This window comes from Amblyraja radiata, chromosome 2, assembly GCF_010909765.2.
Source record: "Amblyraja radiata isolate CabotCenter1 chromosome 2, sAmbRad1.1.pri, whole genome shotgun sequence".
Taxonomy (NCBI): Eukaryota; Metazoa; Chordata; class Chondrichthyes; order Rajiformes; family Rajidae; genus Amblyraja; species Amblyraja radiata.
Window position 1 is genome coordinate 122465291 of NC_045957.1, and position 21898 is coordinate 122487188.

Consider the following 21898-nt stretch of genomic DNA (forward strand, 5'->3'; position numbering starts at 1 on the left):
ATTCATTTATTTATAAATATTGTTTATGACACTTTATGAATATTCCTGTTTGTTTTTTGGGGGTTTTTTTGTATGCCGTTTCATACTTGCTTTTTATTTATTTTATTCTGTTCGAAATAAAGAATTATAATAATATAATAATAATAATCTCTCGGCACCTGAGCGGAATAGATCATAAATCAGACACAAAATGCTGCAGTAACTCAGCGGGACAGGCAGCTAATTCTCTTTGCCCCTTTATCACACCTTCATATTCCGTTATCTATCAATCTCCCCCCTCGATGTCAGTCTGAAGAAGGGTCTCGACCCGAAACGGCAGCGTCTCTGGAGAAAAAGGATGGGTAACCTTCTGGCTCAGGACCCTTCTTCAGACCTGAAACGTAACCCATTCCTTCTCTCCAGAGATGCTGCCTGTCCCACTGAGATACTCCAACATTTTGTGTCTAGATCCAAGATTCAAGAGAGTTTATTGTCATGTGTCCCAGATAGGACAATGAAATTTTTGCTTTGCTTCAGCACAACAGAGTATGGTAGGCATGAATACAGAACAGATCAGGGTGTCCATATACCATTGTATAAATATATACACGCATGAATAAATAAACAGATAAAGTGCAAATAAACAGATAATGGGCTATTAATGTTCAGAGTTTTGTTTGAATTGCGTTTAATAGCCTAATGGCTGTGGGGAAGCAGCTATTCCTGAACCTGGACGTTACAGTCTATCTTTGGTTTAAGCCAGCATCTGCAGTTTCTTCACATCTATGGTCGTAAATGATAGGAGTAGAATTAGGCCATTGGGGAATGAAGAAGTTGCCCCTGAACCTGGACGTTACAATTTTCACGCTGTCGTGCCACCTTCCCGATGGCAGGGGTGAGATGAGTGCGTGGCCAGAGTGGTGTGGGTCACTGATGATGCTGGCTGCCTTGTTGAGGCAGCGACTCCTGTAGATCCCTTCCATAAGGTCATAAGGAATAGGAGTAGAATTTGGCCATTCGACCCTTCAAGTCTACTCCGCCATTCAAATATAGCTGATCTAACTCTCCCTCCTAACCCCATTCTCCTGCCTTCTCCCCATTACTTCTGACACCCGTACTAATCAAGATTCTACCTACCTTTGGGTTTCGGCCCAAAACCCTGCCTATTTCCTTTGCTCCATAGATGCTGCCGCACCCGCTGAGTTTCTCCAGCACTTTTGTCTACCTTCTGTTCTATTCTTATCTGTAGTTTTTGCACAATCTGCAGGCATTGCCACTTTCATTTCACTGCACATCTTGGTTGTGTGTGTGTGTGACAAATAAACTTGACTTGACTTGATTCTCCGTGCTCATCTCTTACAGACGTTACCGCGGACAGCGATGCTGGCGGTCGAGTGCGTGGGCTCCTTCGCCGTGGATTACTGGTTACAGACCCACTTGTTCCAAGCTGGTATTTTGTGGCATCTCCTCGTCTACCTCTTCAACTACGACTACACGCTGGAAGAAAGTGGCATTCAAAAGTCTGAAGAAACCAATCAGCAGGTAATTAGGAGTCTGGACCCGAAACGTCACCCATTCCCTCTCTCCATAGATGCTGCCTGACCCGCTGAGTTACTCCAGCACTCTGTGAAACGTCACCTATCCATGTTCTCCATAGATGCTGCCTGGCCCGCTGAGTTACTCCAGCACTCTGTGAAACGTCACCTATCCACGTTATCCACAGACGCTGCCTGACCCGCTGAGTTACTCCAGCACTGTTTTATTAATGCTTCAACATATACTTATAGCTTATACTTTTCCCGATGCTGGGAGAGTCCAGAACTAGGGGCCACACAGTTTAAGAATAAGGGGTAAGCCATTTAGAACGAAGATGAGGAAACACTTTAACACTTCACACAGAGGGTTGTGAGTCTGTGGAATTCTCTGCCTCAGAGGCCGGTTCTCTGGATGCTTTCAAGAGAGAGCTAGATAGAGCTCGTAAAGATAGCAGAGTCAGGGGATATGGGGAGAACGGGGGTACTGATTGTGGATGATCGGCCATGATCACATTGAATGGGGGTGCTGGCTCGAAGGACGGAATGGCCTACTCCTGCACCTATTGTCTAAATATATTGCAAACAATCTTGTGGTGAAATTAATGGTTCCGTTTCTTTAACCAGGAAGTGTCGAACTGTCTGGCAAAATTCTGTGTGTCTGCGCTGAGTCGACTGGGCGGTTACTTGTCGGAGGAAAAGGAGACACCTGAAAATCCCACCATCAGGAAGTGTCTGGCAGCGTTGCTCTCGCCCTATGTCTCCAGAAGGCTTTCCAAAGACGGCCCAGCCGAGGTAACGTTCCATTGGTTTTTCTTTGCCGCCAGTGTAGTCAATAGCCAGATTTATTCGTCACATACACAATGAAGGTGCAGTGAAATGAATTTGCCAGCAGCGGTACAATCAAAAAGAACACACAATACACAATACAAAACTTTAACACAAAACATCCACCATAGCATTCATCACTGTGGTGGAAGGCACAAAGTTCAGTCAGTGGTCGTGGTCAGGGCCATGAACCCTCCATAGTCGCAACTACGGGCAGCCTGATGTACAGGCAAGGCAAGTCCCGAATCGGTGCTTCTGTACCGCAGATGACGTAGGCCGCAGGCCGGCAGTCGGAGCTCTTCTCCAGGGATTCCCAGCAAGGGATCCCGCTCCGGATGGTAAGTAAGTAAGTCCCCGCCGCGCCTGCGGCATAAAGCACCGCAGACCGCGGCTTCAAGCTGTTGTTCAGCGTAATTTTATAAATCTGCCCAAAGTTATCGAGTGCCCTTTGTCCCAGCGACCGCTGCCGTCGCCAACTCCCTCCGCTACCCCGCTCCCCCGCTCATCGGTTGATGAGCAGTGGGCTTCACACTCTGGGCCGGTCCCAGCTCCGTGGCTGTTGAGGGGTCCACAGCCCACCAGTACTGTTCTACAGTTTCAGCCTCAGTTTAGTTTATCGTCACGTGTATTGCCGAGGTACAGTGGAAAGCTCTTGTTGCGTGCTAACCGGCCAGCGGGGAAAACAGTGCATGATTTACAATCCAGCCATTCACTGTGTACAGATACATGATAAGGGAATAACGTTTAGTGCAAGGTAAAGCCAGCAAAGTCCGGTCAAGGATAGTCCGAGGTAGACAAAAATGCCGGAGAAACTTAGCGGGTGAGGCAGCATCGATGGAGCGAGGGAAATACAATACAATACAATACAATTTGTTTGTCACTTGAACCTCATAGAGGCTCAAATGAAATGTTGTTTCTGCAGTCATACACACATGAAAAAAAAGACCCAAGACACAACACAATTTACACAGACATCCATCACAGTGCATCTCCTCCTCGCTGTGATGGAAGGCAAAAAAACTTATTTCTCCCCTGCACTCCCCATTCCCCTCCCGATGTCAGAGTCAAAGCCCCCGGCGGGCGATGGCAATTGTCCCGCGGCCATTAAAGCCGCGCCAGGTGATGCAAGGCCACGCTCCGGGTCTAGTTGTTGGAGCCCCCGGCGGGCGCTAGCAAAGTCCCGCAGCCGTTGAAGCCACGCCGGGCGATGATGTAAGGCCCCGCTCCAGGCACTCCTCGACCCCGCGACTCGGGCGGGAGAAGTCGCCGTTGCAGAAGCCTCGAAAAGTGGTCTCACACCAGGGACCCGCGGGCTCCGATATTACTGTCTGCCAGACCTGCGGTAAGCCTCCGAATCTCCGGGGGTCGGGTCGCAGCCGAGTGCAACCACCGCTCCTCGCGCTCCGGACTCGGCCAGCTCCATGATGGTGAGTAGCTCCGCAGCTCCGTGACTGGAGCCCCAGGACGTTCCTGCTGGAGGCCGCTCCACGTTGCAGCCCCAACGACAACGGAGACCCGACAGGGAAAAGGTCGGGTTCTCCGTGCAGGGGAAAGATTTTAAAAGTTGCCCCCCCCCACCCCCCGCCCCCCCACACACACACACACATACCCCATCAAAAAAATAATAAAAACTACATTAAAACGGGACAAAAATAACAAAAAGACAAACGGACTGCAGAGGCCGCTGCAACGTTTCGGGCCGAAACCCTTCTTCAAAAGGCCTGAAGGTTCTTCAGGTCTGAAGAAGGGTTTTGTCCCGAAACGTTGCCTATTTCCCTCGCTCCATAGATGCTGCTGCTCCCACTGAGTTTCTCCAGCATTTATGTCTACCATCGATTTTCCAGCATCTGCAGTTCTTTCTTAAACAAGGATAGTCCAAGGGTCACCAATGAGGTAGATAGTAGTTCAGCACTGCTCTCCGGTTGTGGAGGGATGATTCAGTTGCCTGATAACAGCTGGGAAGAAACTGCCTCTGAATCTGGGGGTGTGCGTTTGTTTTCACACTTCTGTATGCTGATATAAACTCTATTCCACGAATGTGTTTCGTTCTTAACCAGATCCTCAAAATGCTGAACAGCAACACGGAAAACCCGTACTTAATCTGGAGCAACGGCACTCGCGCTGAGCTGCTGGAGTTCCTGCAGGAGCAGCAGGAGAGCATGATCAAGCGGGTAAGCTGCACCTTCAAAACTGTCCTGCCCTCCATGGTGCAGGGAACATTTCGTACACAGGCGCAGCTGTTTCCATAGAAACATAGAAAATCGGTGCAGGAGGAGGCCATTCGGCCCATTCATTGTGATCATGGCTGATCGTCCCCAATCAATAAACCGTGCCTGCCTTCTCCCCATATTCCTTGATTCCACTAGCCCTTAGAGCTCTATCTAACTCTCTCTTAAATCCATCCAGTGATTTGGCCTCCAATGCCAAATCTGTGGAATTCTCTGCCTCAGAGGGCGTTCGAGGCAAGTTCTCCAGATGCTTTCAAGAGACAGCTAGATAGGGCTCTTAAAAATAGCGGAGTCAGGGGATATGGGGAGAAGGCAGGAACGGGGTACTGATTGGGGATGATCAGCCATGATCATATTGAATGGCGGCGCTGGCTCGAAGGGCCAAATGACCTACTCCTGCACCTATTGTCTATTGCCCTCTGTGGCAGGGAATTCCACAAATTCACAACTCCCTGGGTGAAAAAGATTTTTCTCACCTCAGTCTTAAATGGCCTCCCCTTTATTCTAAGACTGTGGCCCCTGGTTCTGGACTCGCCCAACATTGGGAACATTTTTCCTGCATCTAGCTTGTCCAGTCCTTTTATAATTTTATATGTTTCTATAAGATCTCCCCATCATCCTCCTAAACTCCAGTGAACTCCATCCCGACTACGGGTGCTGTCTGTACGGAGTTTGCACGTTCTCCCCCGTGACCCAGTGTGTGTCGGGTAGTGTTAATGTGCGGGGATCGCTGGTCAGTACGAATTCGGTGGGCCAAAGGGCCTGTTTCCGTGCTGTACAGTGCATTCAGAAAGTATTCAGACCATTTCACTTTTTCCACATTTTGTTATGTTACAGTCTTATTTGAAAATTGATTAAATTCTTTTTTTTATCATCAATCTACACGCAATACCCCATAATGAAGAAGCTAAAACCGGTGTTTTAAACCAAAATTTTTGCAAAGTAATAAAAAAGAAATATCACATTTACATAATTGTTCAGACCCTTTGCTATGACACTCAAAATTGAGCTTAGGTTCAACCATTGATTATCCTTCAGATGTTTCTACAACTTGATTGGAGTCCACCAGTGGTAAATTAAATTGATTGGACATGATTTGGAAAGGCACACATCTGTCTATATAAGGTTCCACAGTTGACAGTGCATGTCAGAACAAAAACCAAGCCATGAAGACAAAGGAATTGTCCGTAGGCCTCCGAGACAGGATTGTGTTGAGACACAGATCTGGGGAAGGGTATAAAACAATTTCTGCAGCATTGCAGGTCCCGAAGAGCACAGTGGCCTCCGTTATTCTTAAATGGAACCACCAGGACTCTTCATAGAATTGGCCGCCCAGCCAAACTGAGCAATCGGGGGAGAGGGCCTTGGTCAGGGAGGTGACCAAGAACCCGATGGTCACTGACTGAGCTCTAGAGTTCCTCTGTGGAGATGGGAGAACCTTCCAGAAGGACAACTATATGCAGCACTCCACCAATCAGGCCTTTATGGTAGAGTGGCCAGACGGAAGCCACTCCTCAGTAAAAGGCACATGACAGCCCGCTTGGAGTTTGCGAAAAGGCATGAGAACCAAGATTCTCTGGTCTGATGAAACCAAGATTGAACTCTTTGGCCTGAATGCCAAGTGTCACGTCTGGAGGGAACCAGGCACCGCTCATCACCTGGCCAATACCAATACCATGGTGAAGCATGGTGGTGGGAGCATCATGCTGTCGGGATATTTTTCAGCGGCAGGAACTGGGAGACTAGTCAGGATTGAGGGAAAGATGAACGGAGCAAAGTACAGAGAGATCCTTGATGAAAAACCTGCTCCAGAGTGTTCTGGACCTCAGACTGGGACAATTTAGAGAGGGCCAATTAACCGACAAACCTGCACGTCTTTGGAGTGTTGGGGGAAACTGGAGCACCCGGGGGAAACCCACGTGATCACAGGGAGAACGTACAGACAGCAGTGGTGATCAGGTTTCCCCCATCTACACTCGTCCCACCTGCCTGCGTTTGGTCCATATCCCTCTAAACCTTTCATGTTCATTTGCCTTTAGACATTAGAAAGGCAGTGTGGAAACGGGCCCTTCGACCCACCAAATGCATGCCGACCAGCGATCACCCCGTACACTGGCATGATCCTGCACACTAGGAAAAATGTACAGTTTTTGCCAAAGCAGTTAACCTGCAAACCTTTGTGGTGTGGGAGGAAACCAGAGCATCGAAAGAAAATCAAGACCGTCACAGGGAGAACGTACAAGCTCCATACCGACAGCACCCGTGGTCAGGATGGAAACCGGGTGTCTGGCACTGTGAGGCCACGACTCTACTCAGTATAGGAGTAAAGAGGTTCTTCTGCAGTTGTATAGGGCTCTGGTGAGATCACATCTGGAGTATTGTGTACAGTTTTGGTCTCCTAATGTGAGGAAGGACATCCTTGTGATTGAGGCAGTGCAGCGTAGGTTCACGAGATTGATCCCTGGGATGGCGGGACTGTCATATGAGGACAGATTGAAAAGACTAGGCTTGTATTCACTGGAGTTTAGAAGGATGAGGGGAGATCTTATAGAAACATATAAAATTATAAAAGGACTAGACAAGCTAGATGCAGGGAAAATGTTCCCAATGTTGGGCGAGTCCAGAACCAGGGGCCACAGTCTTAGAATAAAGGGGAGGCCATTTAAGACTGAGGTGAGAAAAACTTTTTCACCCAGAGAGTTGTGAGTTTATGGAATTCCCTGCCACAGAGGGCAGTGGAGGTCAAATCACTGGATGGATTTAAGAGAGAGTTGGATAGAGCTCTAGGGGCTAGTGGAATCAAGGGATATGGGGAGAAGCCAGGCACGGGCTATTGATTCGGGACCATGATCAGCCATGATCACAATGAATGGCGGTGCTGTCTCAAAGGGCTGAATGGCCTCCTCCTGCACCTATTTTCTATGTTTCTATCGCCGCGCCACCGTGCCGCCCTAACTCCAGTGTGCTTTGCTTCCTCTAGGGGGACTGCGATAAGAATTACGGTGCGGAGTTTGTTTTCAGCGAACACGCCAAGGAGCTTATTGTCGGTGAGATCTTTGTCCGGGTCTACAATGAACAGCCAGCATTCCCCTTGGAGGTAAGATCCCACCCACCACTCACCACCACACCTCTGCCCGAGAAATGAGTTGGCCTTCTTAGTTGAATTTCAAAATCATTGCATGAAATAATGAAGTTTCAAGCAAGAGAATGGGGTTAGGATGGAGAGAGAGATCAACCATTATTGAATGCTCCATTCTCTCAGCATATGACAGTTTCCTTAACTAAGGTTCTTCGTAAACTAGTAACTTTACCATCTCAGATTAGTTTATTGTCACGACACGGTTAAAAAACTTTTTGTTGCGTGCTATCCAGTCAGCGGAAAGACAACACATGATTTACATTTGAGCCATCTACAGCGTGTAGATACATGATAAGAGAATATCCTTTAGCGCAAAGTCCGATCAAAGAGAGTCCGAGGGTCACCAATGCGATAGACAGTAGTTCAGCACTGCTCTCTAGTTGTGGTGGGATGGTTCAGTTGCCGGATAACAGCTAGGAGGAAACTGTCGCTGGATCTAGAGGTGGGAGACCGCTTTTCGGAGCTCCCGCAACGGCAACTTGTCCCGCCCGAGTTGCGGGGTCGGAGCGGGGCCTTACATCGCCCGGCGCGGCTTTAACGGCCGCGGGACTTGCCTTTGCCCGCCGGGGGCTTTAACATCGGGAGAAGAATAGAACACGGGAGAGACAAGACTTTGCCTTCCATCACAGTGAGAAGGAGATTCACTGTGATGGATGTTTGTGTAAATTGTGTTGGTGTGTGTCTTGGTTCTTTTCTTGTATGACTGCAGAAACCGAATTTTGTTTGAACTTCTTTTGAGGTTCAAATGACATTAAAATTTGTATTGTATTGTAGGTGTGCATTTTCACACTTCTGTACCTCTTGCCTGGTTGGAGAGGGACTGTGATGTCAATTAGTAGAATTTGACACCGAAGATAGACAGCTGGAGATAAGGAATGGGTGATGCTTCAGGTCGAGACTATTGAATGAATGAATGAGTTTATTGACCAAGTACAGACACATACAAGGAATTTGCCTTTGTGCTCCGCTCGCAAGTAACAACGTGACATACAGTAAATCATTAAGAATAAAACATAAAACAGTAGTCAAGTCGTCAACTTTGCTACATACACATACAAGATGTGCAGTGAAATGAAAGTGGCAATGCCTGCGGATTGTGCAAAGCAACAGAACAGAATAGAACAGGTAGACAAAGGTGCTGGAGAAACTCAGCGGGTGCGGCAGCATCTATGGAGCGAAGGAAATAGGCAACGTTTCCTCTTTCCTTCGCTCCATAGATGCTGCCACACCCGCTGAGTTTCTCCAGCACTTTGTCTGCCTTCGATTTTCCAGCATCTGCAGTTCCTTCTTGAACAGAATAGAACAAAATCAGTATTTGCATGTTAGGGAAAAAACCCAGCAATTTAAAAAAGACACCACACAACAGTAAATTAGTCCCCGGTGAGAGGAGTTTACAGTCCTGACGGCCTGTGGGAAGAAACTCCGTCTCATCCTCTCTGTTTTCGCAGCGTGACAGCGGAGGCGTTTGCCTGACCGTAGCAGCTGGAACAGTCCGTTGCTGGGGTGGTAGGGGTCCCCCATAATGTTGCTGGCTCTGGATCTGCACCTCCTGGTGTATAGGTCCTGCAGGGGGGTGAGTGTAGTTCCCATAGTGCGTTCGGCCGAACGCACTACTCTCTGCAGAGCCTTCCTGTCCTGGGCAGAGCAGTTCCCAAACCAGATTGAGATGTTGCCGGACAAGATGCTTTCCACAGCCCCAGAGTAGAAGCACTTAAGAATAAAACATTCTAGTTTAAACATGTGAATGAAATAAAATACCAGAGCAAAAGGAGGCTACAGATTTTTGGTTATTGAGTAGAGCTTCTACCCGTGAAAAAAAAGCTGTTTTTATGTCTGGCTGTGGCAGCTTTGACAGTCCGGAGTCGCCTTCCAGAGGGAAGTGATTCGAAGAGTTTGTGGCCAGGGTGAGAGGGGTCAGAGATGATCTTACCCGCTCGCTTCCTGACCCTTGCAGTGTACAGTTTGTCAATGGGGGGGGGGGGGGGGAAGGTTGCAGCCAATAACCTCCTCAGCTGATTCAGCCCATCATCACCCATCCCTTCTCTCCAGGGATGCTGCCTGTTCCGCAGAGTTACTCCAGCATTTGGTGTCTAACTTCGGTGCAAAACCAGCATCTGCAGTTCCTTCCTGGACAGGGTTTGACGACATTTTGGTAAAAAAAAATGTTCATTGGGTTGATTAATATTGGTGGGCGTTTTCTCTCTCCCAGTTGCCCAAGGAATTTGCAGGCAGCCTGCTGGACTATGTGGGTTCCCAAGCCCAGTATCTGCACACACTGATGGCCATCACACAGACGGGGAAGGTGGAATCTGATCAACATGAGCACAGGTTGAGACCAGCTGAAATGGCTTTGGAGGCGCTGCGTAACGTCATCAAAAACAACCCAGGTTAGTGCGGCCCGAGACTTTAAGGTGGAGCGGCAGCTCATCGTGAAGCTGTGTCATGACTGAGAAGGCCAACAGTGTGGAAACAGGCCCTTCAACCCAACCCTACTTGCCCACACCAGCCAGTTCAGTTTATTGTCACGTGTACCGAGGTACAATGAAAAGCTTTTGTTGCGTGCTGGCCAGTCAGCAGAAAGACAACACATGATTACAATCGAGCCGTTCACAGTGTACAGATACAAGGTAGACAAAAATGCTGGAGAAACTCAGCGGGTGAGGCAGCATCTACGGAGCGAAGGAAATAGTCGAGACCCTTCTTCAGCCTGATGTGAGGGTGGGGGGGGGGGGGGCGGGAAGAAGAAAGGAAGAGGCGGAGCCAGTGGGCCGAGAGAGAGCTGAGAAGGGGAGGAGAAAGCAGGGACTACCTGAAATTGGAGAAGTCAATGTTCATACAGCTGGGGTGTAAACTGCACAAGCGAAATATGAGGTGCTGCTCATGATAAGGGAATAACGTTTAGTGCAAGGTAAAGCCAGCAGAGTCCGTTCAAAGATAGTCCGAGGGTCACCAACGAGGCAGATAGTAGTTTAGCATTGCTCTCTAGTTGTTTTGCTCACTGGCAAACACGCCCCATCTACACCAATCCCACCTGCCTGCGTTTGGCTCGTATTCCTCTAAATCTGTCCTATCCATGTACCTGACTGTTTCTTAAACATTGCGATAGTCCTAGCCTCAACTACCTCCTCTGGCAGCTTGTTCCACACACCCACCACCCTTTGTGTGAAAAAGTCACCCCTCAAATTCCTATTAAATCTTTTCCCCTTCACGTTGAACCTGTGTCCTCTGATCTTCGATTCCCCTGCTCAGGGCAAGAAACTCTGCACATCTACCCGATCTATTCCTATTAAATCTTGCCTATTCCAGGATTCTATTATAACAAGGATCCATTTGCCTTTGCTTACTGCAGCCGCCATTCCTCTTCTCACAGTGGCACAGCGGGTAGAGCCCCTACCTCACAGCGCCAGAGACCCACAGAAACAAAGACAATAGGTGCGGGAGTAGGCCATTCGGCTCTTCGAGCCTGCACCGCCATTCATTGTGATCATGGCTGATCATCCACAATCAGTACCCCGTGCCTCCACTGCCATCTGTGGCAGGGAAGTGCACAAATTCACAACTCTCTGGGTGAAAACGTTTTTTCTTACCTCAGTCTTAAATGGCCACCCCTTTATTCTAAGACTGTGGCCCCTGGTTCTGGACTCGACCAACATTGGGAACATTTTTCCTGCATCTAGCTTGTCCAGTGCTTTTATAATTTTATATGTTTCTATAAGAACCCCCCTCATCCTTCTAAACTCCAGTGAATACAAGCCTAGTCTATTCAATCTGTCCTCATATGACAGTCCCGCCATCCCAGGGATCAATCTCATGAACCTACGCTGCACTGCCTCAATCACAAGGATGTCCTTCCTCAAATTAGGAGACCAAAACTGTACACAATACTCCAGATGTGGTCTTACCAGAGCCCTATACAACTGCAGAAGAACCTCTTTACTCCTATACTGAAATCCTCTTGTTACGAAGGCCAACATTCCATTAGCTTTCTTCACTGCCTGTTGTACCTGCACGCCAACTTTCAGTGACCGGTGTACAAGGATACCTAGGTCTCTCTGTACCTCCCCCTTACCTAACCTAACCACATTGAGATAATAATCTACCCCCTTGTTTTTGCCACCAAAGTGGATAACCTCACATTTATCTATATTATGGCTCGGGGGGGACGGATGCTTGAGCTATGTGTTGACTTTCTTGTGTTGCCGCCTTCTGTTCAGTGTCCGCACGTCTTCATTGCGAGTTTTGTTTCAGGTGCTGAAATGGAATGCATTGGTCACTTTAAGTTAATCTTCTCCCTCCTACGGGTGCACGGAGCTGGGCAGGTCCAACAGCTCGCCTTGGAGGTAAGTTGTGCTCTTTAACCTCTCTCCCCAGAATCATTTTCCTCTTATACTTAGACAATAGGTGCAGGAGTAGGCCATTTGGACCTTTGAGCCAGCACCGCCATTCAATGTGATCATGGCTGATCATCCCCAACCAGTACCCCGTTCCTGCCTTCTCCCCATATCCCCTGACCGCTATTTTTAAGAGCCCCATCTAGCTCTCTCTTGAAAGCATCCAGAGAACCTGCCTCCACCGCCCTCTGAGGCAGAGAATTCCACAGACTCACCACTCTCTGTGAGAAAAAGTGTTTCCTCGTCTCCGTTCTAAATGGCTTACTCCTTATTCTAAACTGTGGCCCCTGGTTCTGGACTCCCCCAACATCGGGAACCTGTTTCCTGCCTCTAGCGTGTCCAAGCCCTTAACAATCTTATATGTTTCAATGAGATATCCTCTCATCCTTCTAAACTCCAGAGTGTACAATATTTAATTAAAAGTGCCGGAGTAACCACGTGGGTTTCCCCCGGGTGCTCCGGTTTCCTCCCACATCCTCAAGACGTGCTGGTTTGTAAGTTGATTAATTTACTTTAGAGATACTAGCGATCCCCACACGTTAACACTATCAGCCACAGTCAGAGGTGGTGGACTTCTTTGCCACAGAAGGCTGTAGAGGCCAAGGCAGAGGATATTTTTAAGTCCGATAGGATATTTTCAAGATAGATTCTTGATTGGTACAGGGGTCGGGTTATGGGGAGAAGGCAGGAGAATGGGGTTAGGAAGAAGAAATAAATCAGCCATGATTGAATGGTGGAGTAGACTTGATGGGCCGAATGGCTTAATTCTACTCCTATTCCTTATGTCCTTATGACACACATTAGGGACAATTTACACTTACACCAAGCCAATCGACCTACAAACCTGCACGTCTTTGGAGTGTGGGAGGAAACTGAAGATCTCGGAGAAAAGCCACGCAGGTCACAGGGAGAACGTGCAAACTCCGTACAGACAGAGCCCGTAGTCTGGCTCGAACCCGGGTCTCTGGCGTTTCAGGCACTGTGAGGCAGCAACTCTACCGCTGCGCCACGGTGGCCTCTATAAATTGCCCCCAGTGTGAGTGGATGGGAGTGGGAAAGCATGGAGCTAGCGTGAAGGGGTGATCAGCGGTCAGCGTGGGCCGAAGGGCCCGTTTCCATGCTGTGTCTGTAAACTAAACTAAAAGGTCCCCGGGGAGATGCTAACTGCATTTTGTTGTCTCTGTACTGTACACTGCACAATGACAATAAAGTTTGAATCTGAATCTAAATCTAAAGAATGTTGCCGAGATTGGAGGTTATTAGTTCCAGGGAGTGGTTGGACAGACTAGAATTGTACTATTTGGAATACCGAAGGTTGAGGGGAGATCTGATTAAAAAAAAACTATATGAAATGATGAGGGGCATAGATAGGGTAGACAGTCAGAAGCTTTTACCCCAGAATGGAAAAATCAAATACTAGAGGGCACAGCTTTAAGTAAGTAAGTAAGTTTATTGGCCAAGTATTCACATACAAGGAATTTGCCTTGGTGCTCCGCCCACAAGTAACAGCCTCACACAATGCCCACCATAATGTTTTGGGCAAAGACCCATCATTTATTTATTTGTCTCTGTACTCCACAATTTGAGATTTGTAATAGAACAAATCACATGTTAAAGTGCACATTGTCAGATTTTAATAAAGGCCTTTTTTATACGTTTTGGTTTCACCATGTAGTAATTACAGCAGTGTTTATACATAGTCACCCCCCCCCCCCCCCCCTCCCCCCCCATGCATAAAAATGGCCCTTATTAAAATCTGACAATGTGCACTTTAACCACATGTTATTTTTTTTATTATTACAAATCTCAAATTGTGAAGCACAGAGGCAAATAAATAAATGATGGGTCTTTGTCCCAAACATTATGGAGGGCACCGTATGTGCATATGTGTCCCCAATATCTGCCTGTATATAATCAATTCCCTGCATCTCCATGCGCCTATCCAATAGCCTCCTAAATGCCACTGTCGTATCTGCCTCGACCACCACCTCGCTAATACCTCCTTCATGCCGTTTACTGTGTACGGCCCTCCTCGGGGACACGAACTATTTGAAAACTGTCAAACTTAACTCTGCAGCAACTTTAGGAACAGTTAAGGGCATGTCCCACTATACGAGCTCTTGGGTAAACTCGTGGTAAGTACGTAGAATGTACGTAGCGGGTACGTCGGAGCTCGGGACGTCTCTTAGCGGCAAGTAACGCTAACGGCAGGTAATCTCAGGAAAGGCGGTAAGCTCGTGAAGACTCGTGAAGATTTTTCAACATGTTGAAAAATGTCCACGAGAGCCCCGAGTACCTACGAGCGGCCATTACCCGCAATTCTCTGAGTTCGAATCGGGGGAAACTCGGGAGAGCTCTTGAATTACCTCGTACAGTGGGACAGGCCCATTATACGTGCCTCCATTAATTATAAATCGTCTGCTTTTCTCACGACTGATTTTCTACAAAGGCTTGAATGGAATGTATATTTGTCACACCACAGGTGGTGAACATAGTGACGGCCAACCAAGAATGTGTCAATAACATTGCTGAATCTCTGGTCCTCTCCAACCTCCTGGTTCTGCTGCATTCGCTGCACTCCAGTAAGTAAACCTCCCGACATGTGTACAATGGGCTCAAAATGCTGCCGTAACTCGGCGGGTGAGGCAGAATCTCCGAAGAGAAGGAATGGGCGACATTTTGGGTCGAGACCCTTCTTCAGGGAAGGAGGAATCACAGAGACGGGGGAGCAGTGAGAGAGGGTGTTGCTGAACTCCCATCGGAGAGAGGAGGAGAAGTTCTGCAACGTAGACATACCTTGGGGAGATTTCGCAGTGGAGTGGGTGAGGCATCAACGCTGGAGAGAAGAAATTAGCGACATTTCGGGTCGAGAGCTGAAGAAGGGTCTCGACCCGAAAGGTTGCCCGTTCCTTCTCTCCAGAGATGCTGCCTCACCCGTTGAGTTACTCCAGCATTTTGCATCTACCTTCAATTTAAACCAGCATCTGCAGTTCTTTCTTACACGTGTATAATGGACTCCTTCAGTTTGCACTGCGCTGTACTCTGCAACTAATGTGTCTGAATGTTTTAGCTTAGTTCAGTTTAGTTTATTGTCACGTGTAGCGAGGTACAGTGAAAATCTTTTTGTTGCACGCGAGCCAGCCAGCGGAGAGACAATATGTGATTGAAAGCCAATCGGGCCATTTACAGTGTGTAGATACATGATAAGGAAATAGCGTTTAGTGCAAGGTAAAGCCCGACCAAAGATAGATACTGCAGTAGTTCAGAACCGCTCTCTAGTTGGTGAGAGGACGGTTCAGTTGCCTGATAACAGCTGGGAAGAAACTGTCCCTGAATCTGGAGGTGTACGTTTTCACACTTCTGTACCTCTTGCCCGATGGGAGAGAGGAGAAGAGGGAGTGGCCGGGGTGAGAATGGTCCTTGATGCTGCTGCTGGCCTTGCCGAGGCAGCGTGAGATGTAGATGGAGTCAATGGAAGGGGGGGGGGGTTGGTTTGTGTGATGGTCTGGGCTATGTCCACAATTGCTTGGGTTGTGGGTGGAGACTCTTTTTGTGCTGGTCCCAGTAGAGGATCTGCTATCAATAGACAATAGGTGCAGGAGTAGGCCATTCAGCCCTTCCAGCCAGCACTGCCATTCAATGTGATCATGGCTGATCATCCCCAATCAGTACCCCGTTCCTGCCTTCTCCTGACGCTATTTTTAAGAGCCCTATCTAGCTCTCTCTTAAAAGCATCCAGAGAACCTGCCTCCACTGCCATCTGAGGCAGAGAATTCCACAGACTCACAACTCTTGTGAGAAAAAGTGTTTCCTCATCTCCTTTCTAAATGGCTTACTCCTTATTCTTAAACTGTGGCCCCTGGTTCTGGACTCCCAAAACATCGGGAACATGTTTCCTGCCTCTAGCGTGTCCAAGCCCTTAACAATCTTATAATCAAACCCTATCAACCATCACAGTTGTTCCACTCTTTTAAATCTTTACTTCAACTGAACCATTTCCTACACTAACCGTGCTATATCTTTGCACTTTTATCGGGGTATTTTATAGAGGTATGAATATTGACTTCTCCAATTTCAGGTAGTCCCTGCTTTCTCCCTCTTTCCCCTCCCCTTCCCAGCTCTCCCACAGCCCACTGTCTCCGCCTCTTCATTTCTTCTTCCCGCCCACACCCCTACATCAGTCTGAAGAAGGGTCTCGACCTGAAACGTCACCTATTTCCCCGGCTCCATAGATGCTGCCTCACCCGCTGAGTTTCTCCAGCATTTTAGTCTACCTTGTATCTGTACACTGTGAACGGCTCGATTGTAATCATGTATTAGTCTTTCTGCTGACTGGCCAGCACGCAACAAAAGCTTTTCATTGTACCTCGGTACACGTGACAATAAACTGAACTGGCCTGTGTGGGCAAGTAGGGTTGGGCTGGAGATGTTTTCACTCCAGCATTTTTGTCTACCTTAGCCTTTATCCTTTGTCTGTGATTTTGATAGCACGCAAACAAAATCTTTTCACTGTATACACTTAGACTCTTAGAGTCATACAGCGTGGAAACAGACCCTGCGGCCCAACTTGCCCAACACTAGTCCCACATGCCTGCATTTGGCCCATATCCCTCCAAACCTGTCCTATCCATGTACCTGTCTATATGTATCTTAAACATTGCGATGATCCCTGCCTCAACTGCTGTACCTCCTTTGGCAGCTCGTTTCATACACCTACCACCCTTTATGTAAAACACAAGTTACCATTCAGGTTCCTATTAAATTTATTAAGTTTCTTAAACTAACAAAGCTGAACTCTTCCACTAAATTTATACCATTTATCCTTTATTTTTGCCCTGTTGACAGCGTTAACTTAAGTTCTTAACTTAAGTCAGAGTGTGTTGAATCTGTGGAATTCATTGCCACAGAAGGCTGTGGAGGACAAGTCAGTGGATATTGTGGGACTGTCATATGATGAAAGAACGGGTCGACTGGGCTTGTATTCACTAGAATGTAGAAGGATGAGGGGGATCTTATAGAAACATATAACATTCTTAAGGGATTGGACAGGCTCGATGCAGGAAAAATGTCCGCGATGTTGGGGGAGTCCAGAACCAGGGGTCACTTAAGAAAAAGGGGTAGGCCTTTTAGGACTGGGATGAGGAAAAATGTTTTCACCCAGAGAGATGTGAATCTGTGGAATTCTCTGCCTCAAGAGAGAGTTGGATTTAGCTCTTAGGACTAATGGAATCAAGGGATGTGGGGAGAAGGCAGGAACGGGGTACTGATTGTGGATGATCAGCCATGATCACATTGAATGGCGATGCTGGCTAGAAGGGCCGAATGGCCTACTCCTACACCTATTGTCTATGTTTCTATGTGTCTGCGTCTCTACGTGTCTACTTTCTATGAATTGATGGGTTCTCATTTAGTTCCTTGAAAGTGGCGTGTCGGAGGCACGCTAGATAGGGTGGTCACAAAGGCTTTCTGCACATCAGTCAGAGTTTTGAGTACAGACGTTGGGAGGTCATGTTGCAGTTGTACAAGACGTTGTTGAAGCCACATTTAGAATATTCAGTGTTCTGTTATAGGAAAGATGTTGTCAAGCTGGAAAGGGTACAGAGAAGATTGCCTGAGCTACAGGGAGAGGTTGAGCAGGCCAGGGCTTTATTCCTTGGAGTGCAGGAGGATGAGGAGGGATTTTATAGAGGTGTATACAAGATCATGAGAGGAATTGATTGATACTTTTGCCCAGAGTAGGGAATCGAGAACCAGGGAACATGTACATGGATATGGTAGGATTAGAGGGATATGGGCAGGTGGGACTCGGGCAAATGGGGCACGCTGGCTGTGGGTAAGTTGGGCTGAAGGTCCTCTGTCTCACTCCATGACACCACTTAATAATTCTGATGCGTTGACATTTCATTCTTCGTTCCTTAGGTCGCCTGCTCGTTCTTGAAACTCTCTACGCTCTGACATCAAATACAAAGATCATAAAAGAAGCCATGGGGAAAGGTAAGTCTCTTCTTGACCTGTCGTTCGGTACGTACGTAGACACAAGGAACTGCAGATGCTGGACTCTGCAACAAAACCATGTATGTCAGGCAGCATCTGGTGAAGGTATGGACAGATGACATTTTGGGTTGGGACCCTTCATCATAGCAAAAGGATTTGAGTATAGGAGCAGGGAGGTACAACTGCAGTTGTACAGGGTCTTGGTGAGACCACACCTGGAGTATTGCGTACAGTTTTGGTCTCCTAATCTGAGGAAAGACATTCTTGCCATAGAGGGAGTACAGAGAAGGTTCACCAGACTGATTCCTGGGATGTCAGGACTTTCATATGAAGAAAGACTGGATAGACTCAGCTAGTACTCGCTAGAATTTAGAAGATTGAGGGGGGATCTTATAGAAACTTACAAAATTCTTAAGGGGTTGGACAGGCTAGATGCAGGAAGATTGTTCCCGATGTTGGGGAAGTCCAGAACAAAGGGTCACAGTTTAAGGATAAGGGAGAAGTCTTTTAGGACCGAGATGAGAAAAACATTTTTCACACAGAGAGTGGTGAATCTGTGGAATTCACTGCCATAGAAGGTAGTAGATGGCAGTTCATTGGCTATATTTAAGAGGGAGTTAGATGTGGCCCTTGTGGCTAAAGGGATCAGGGGGTATGGAGAGATGGCAGGTACAGGATACTGAGTTGGATGATCAACCATGATCATATTGAATGGCGGTGTGGGCTCGAAGGGCCGAATGGCCTACTCCTGCACCTATTTTCTATGTTTCTATCAGATATACAGTGTATTCAGAAAGTATTCAGACCCCTTCACTTTTTCCACATTTTGTTACGTTCCAGCCTTATTCTAAAATGGATTACATTCTTTTTTTTTCATCAATGTGCACACAATACCCCATAATAAAAAAGCAAAAGCAGGAATCTGAGGGGTAACTTTTCATGCAAAGGGTGGTGGGTGTATGGAACGAACTGCCAGAGGAAGTAGTTGAGGCAGAGACTATCCCAATGTTTAAGTAACAGTTAGACGGGTACATGGATAGGGCAGGTTTGGGGGGATATGGACCAAACGCGGGCAGGAGGGGGACTAGTGTAGCTGGGGAATGTTGGCCGGTGTGGGCAAGTTGGGCGGAAGGGCATGTTTCCTCACTGTATCACTCCATGACTTATTTGGACAGTTACATGGAAAGGATATGTTCAGAGTGTTTATAACTGGTGTCTAAACACCGGTCTAGAGTGTTATGGGCTCAATGTGGGCAGGTGGGACTAGTGTAGATGGGGCACATTGGTCGGCAAGTGTAAATTGGGCTGAATGTCCTGTTTCCGTGCTGTATGACTATCAATTCAGCAAGATTGTTAAGGGCTTGGACACGCTAGAGGCAGGAAACATGTTCCCGATGTTGGGGGAGTTCAGAACCAGAGCCACAGTTTAAGAATAAGGGATAAGCCATTTAAAACGGAGACGAGGAAACACTTTTACTCACAGAGAGTTGTGAGTCTGTGGAATTCTCTGCCTCAGAGGGCGGTGGAGGCAGGTTCTCTGGATGCTTTCAAGAGAGAGCTAGATAGGGCTCTTAAAAATAGCGGAGTCAGGGGATATGGGGAGAAGGCAGGCACGGGGTACTGATTGGGGATGATCAGCCATGATCACATTGAGTGGCGGTGCTGGCTCGAAGGGCCGTATGGCCTACTCCTGCACCTATTGTCTATTGTTTATTGTCTATCAAATATCCATTGGATGCAACGAGAGTGAATAAGGTTTACTGTGCCGCTTCAGTTTTGTGTTGTATTTTGTGTGGGTACGTTTTGGAAGCATAAACTAAAGTTACCGACTGCTTTGCTTTCCAGGTGCACTGGTGTATCTTCTAGACATGTTTTGTAATTCAACGCATCCTCAGGTTCGAGCCCAAACTGCAGAGCTCTTTGCCAAAATGATCACAGATAAGCTTGTTGGACCAAAGGTACGTCATTGCTTCTACTCCTCCCCCTCTCCCATCGGGCAAGAGGTACAGAGGTGTGAAAACGCACACCTCCACATAGAAAATAACAGGAGGCCATTCCGCCCTTCGAGCCAGCATCGCCATTCATTGTGATCATGGCTGATCGTCCCCAATCAATAACCTGTGCCTGCCTTCTCCCCATATCCCTTGACTCCACTAGCCCCTAGAGCTCTATCTAACTCTCTCTTAAATCCATCCAGTGATTTGGCCTCCATTGCCCTCTGTGGCAGGGAATTCCACAAATTCACAACTCTCTGTTTTTTCTCACCTCAGTCTTAAATGGCCTCCCCTTTATTCTAAGACTGTGGCCCCTGGTTCTGGACTCGCCCAACATTGGGAACATTTTTCCTGCATTTAGCTTGTCCAGTCCTTTTATAATTTTATATGTTTCTATAAGACCTTCCCCTCATCCTTCTAAACTCCAGTGAATACAAGCCTAGTCTTTTCAATCTTTCCTCATATGACAGTTCCGCCATCCCAGGGATCAATCTCGTGAACCTACACTGCACTGCCTCAATCACAAGGATGTCCTTCCTCAAATTAGGAGACCAAAACTGTACACAATACTCCAGATGTGGTCTTACCGGAGCCCTATACAACTGCAGAAGAACCTCTTTACTCCTATACTGAAATCCTCTTGTTATGACATAGACATAAATTCAGCGACATGTTCTTCCCAGCTGTTATCAGGCACCTGAATCATCCTACCAAGAGTCAAGATTGTTTTATTGTCATATGTCCCAGGTGGGACAATGAAATTCTTACTTGCTGCAGCACAACTGAATATGTGAATATGTAAACATAGTACATAACGGGGGAGATGAGTGTGTGGCCAGGATGGTGTGGGTCCTTGATGATTTTGGAAGCCTTTTTGAAGCAGCGACTACGATAGATCCCTTCGACGGTGGGGAGGTCAGAGCCGGTGATGGACTGGGAGTGGTCACAACTTTTTGTAGTCTTTTCCGCTCCTGGCCACGATACAACCAGTCAGAATGCTCTCTACCCACGACCAGAGAGCAGTCCTGAACAACTATCTACCTCATTGGAGACCTTCAGACTATCTTTAATCAGAATTTACTGGATTTTACCCTGCACTGCAATAGCATGTATCTGTGCACAGTGGGCGGCTCGATGGTAATCATGTATAGACTCACCGCTGATAGGCACAAAATGCTGGAGCACCTCTGGGGAGAAGGAATGGGTGACGTTTTGGATCGAGACCCTTCTTCAGACCCTGAGTCAGGGGAAAGTGAAACGAGAGACATCGACAGTAATATAGAGAGATGCAAAAAAAAAAGTAACCATGATAAAGGAAACAGGCCATTGTTACCTTTCTCATCGTCATTTTATTTTTTCCCCCGACTCAAGTCTGAAGAAGGGTCTCGACTCGAAATGTCACCCAATCCTTCTCTCCAGAGATGCTGGCTGTCCCACTGAGTTACTCCAGCTTTTTGTGTCTATCTTTGGTTTAAACCAGCGTCTGCAGTTCCTTCATACGCATATCGTCTTTCTGCTGCCAGGTTAGCACGCAACAACAATGAATTTGCTCATAGAACATAGAAAACAGGTGCAGGAGGAGGCCATTTGGCCCCTCGAGCCAGCACCGCCATTCATTGTGATCATGGCTGATCGTCCCCTATCAATAACCCGTGCCTCCCTTCTCCCCGTATCCCTTGACTCCACTAGCCCCTTGTGCTCTATCTAACTCTCTCTTAAATCCATCCAGCCTCCACTGCCCTCTGTGGCAGGGAATTCCATAAATTCACAACTCTCTGGGTGACAAAGTTTTTTCTCACCTCAGTCTTAAATG

At 47.4% G+C, this 21898-nt stretch overlaps 1 protein-coding gene across 5 annotated transcripts in view; it reads left to right on the forward strand.

Annotated features, from left to right (window-relative positions):
• Positions 1-21898, forward strand: part of dnajc13 (DnaJ heat shock protein family (Hsp40) member C13) — a 211203-nt gene that overhangs the window by 165168 nt on the left and 24137 nt on the right. For all 5 annotated transcript variants that reach the window (XM_033014744.1, XM_033014726.1, XM_033014734.1 and 2 more), the window contains 9 exons: positions 1342-1521; positions 2139-2306; positions 4397-4510; positions 7548-7664; positions 9916-10093; positions 11955-12046; positions 14580-14679; positions 18017-18091; positions 19937-20049. In XM_033014744.1, coding sequence (XP_032870635.1) covers positions 1342-1521; positions 2139-2306; positions 4397-4510; positions 7548-7664; positions 9916-10093; positions 11955-12046; positions 14580-14679; positions 18017-18091; positions 19937-20049 — 1137 coding nt within the window. The remainder of the gene's footprint in view (positions 1-1341; positions 1522-2138; positions 2307-4396; positions 4511-7547; positions 7665-9915; positions 10094-11954; positions 12047-14579; positions 14680-18016; positions 18092-19936; positions 20050-21898) is intronic.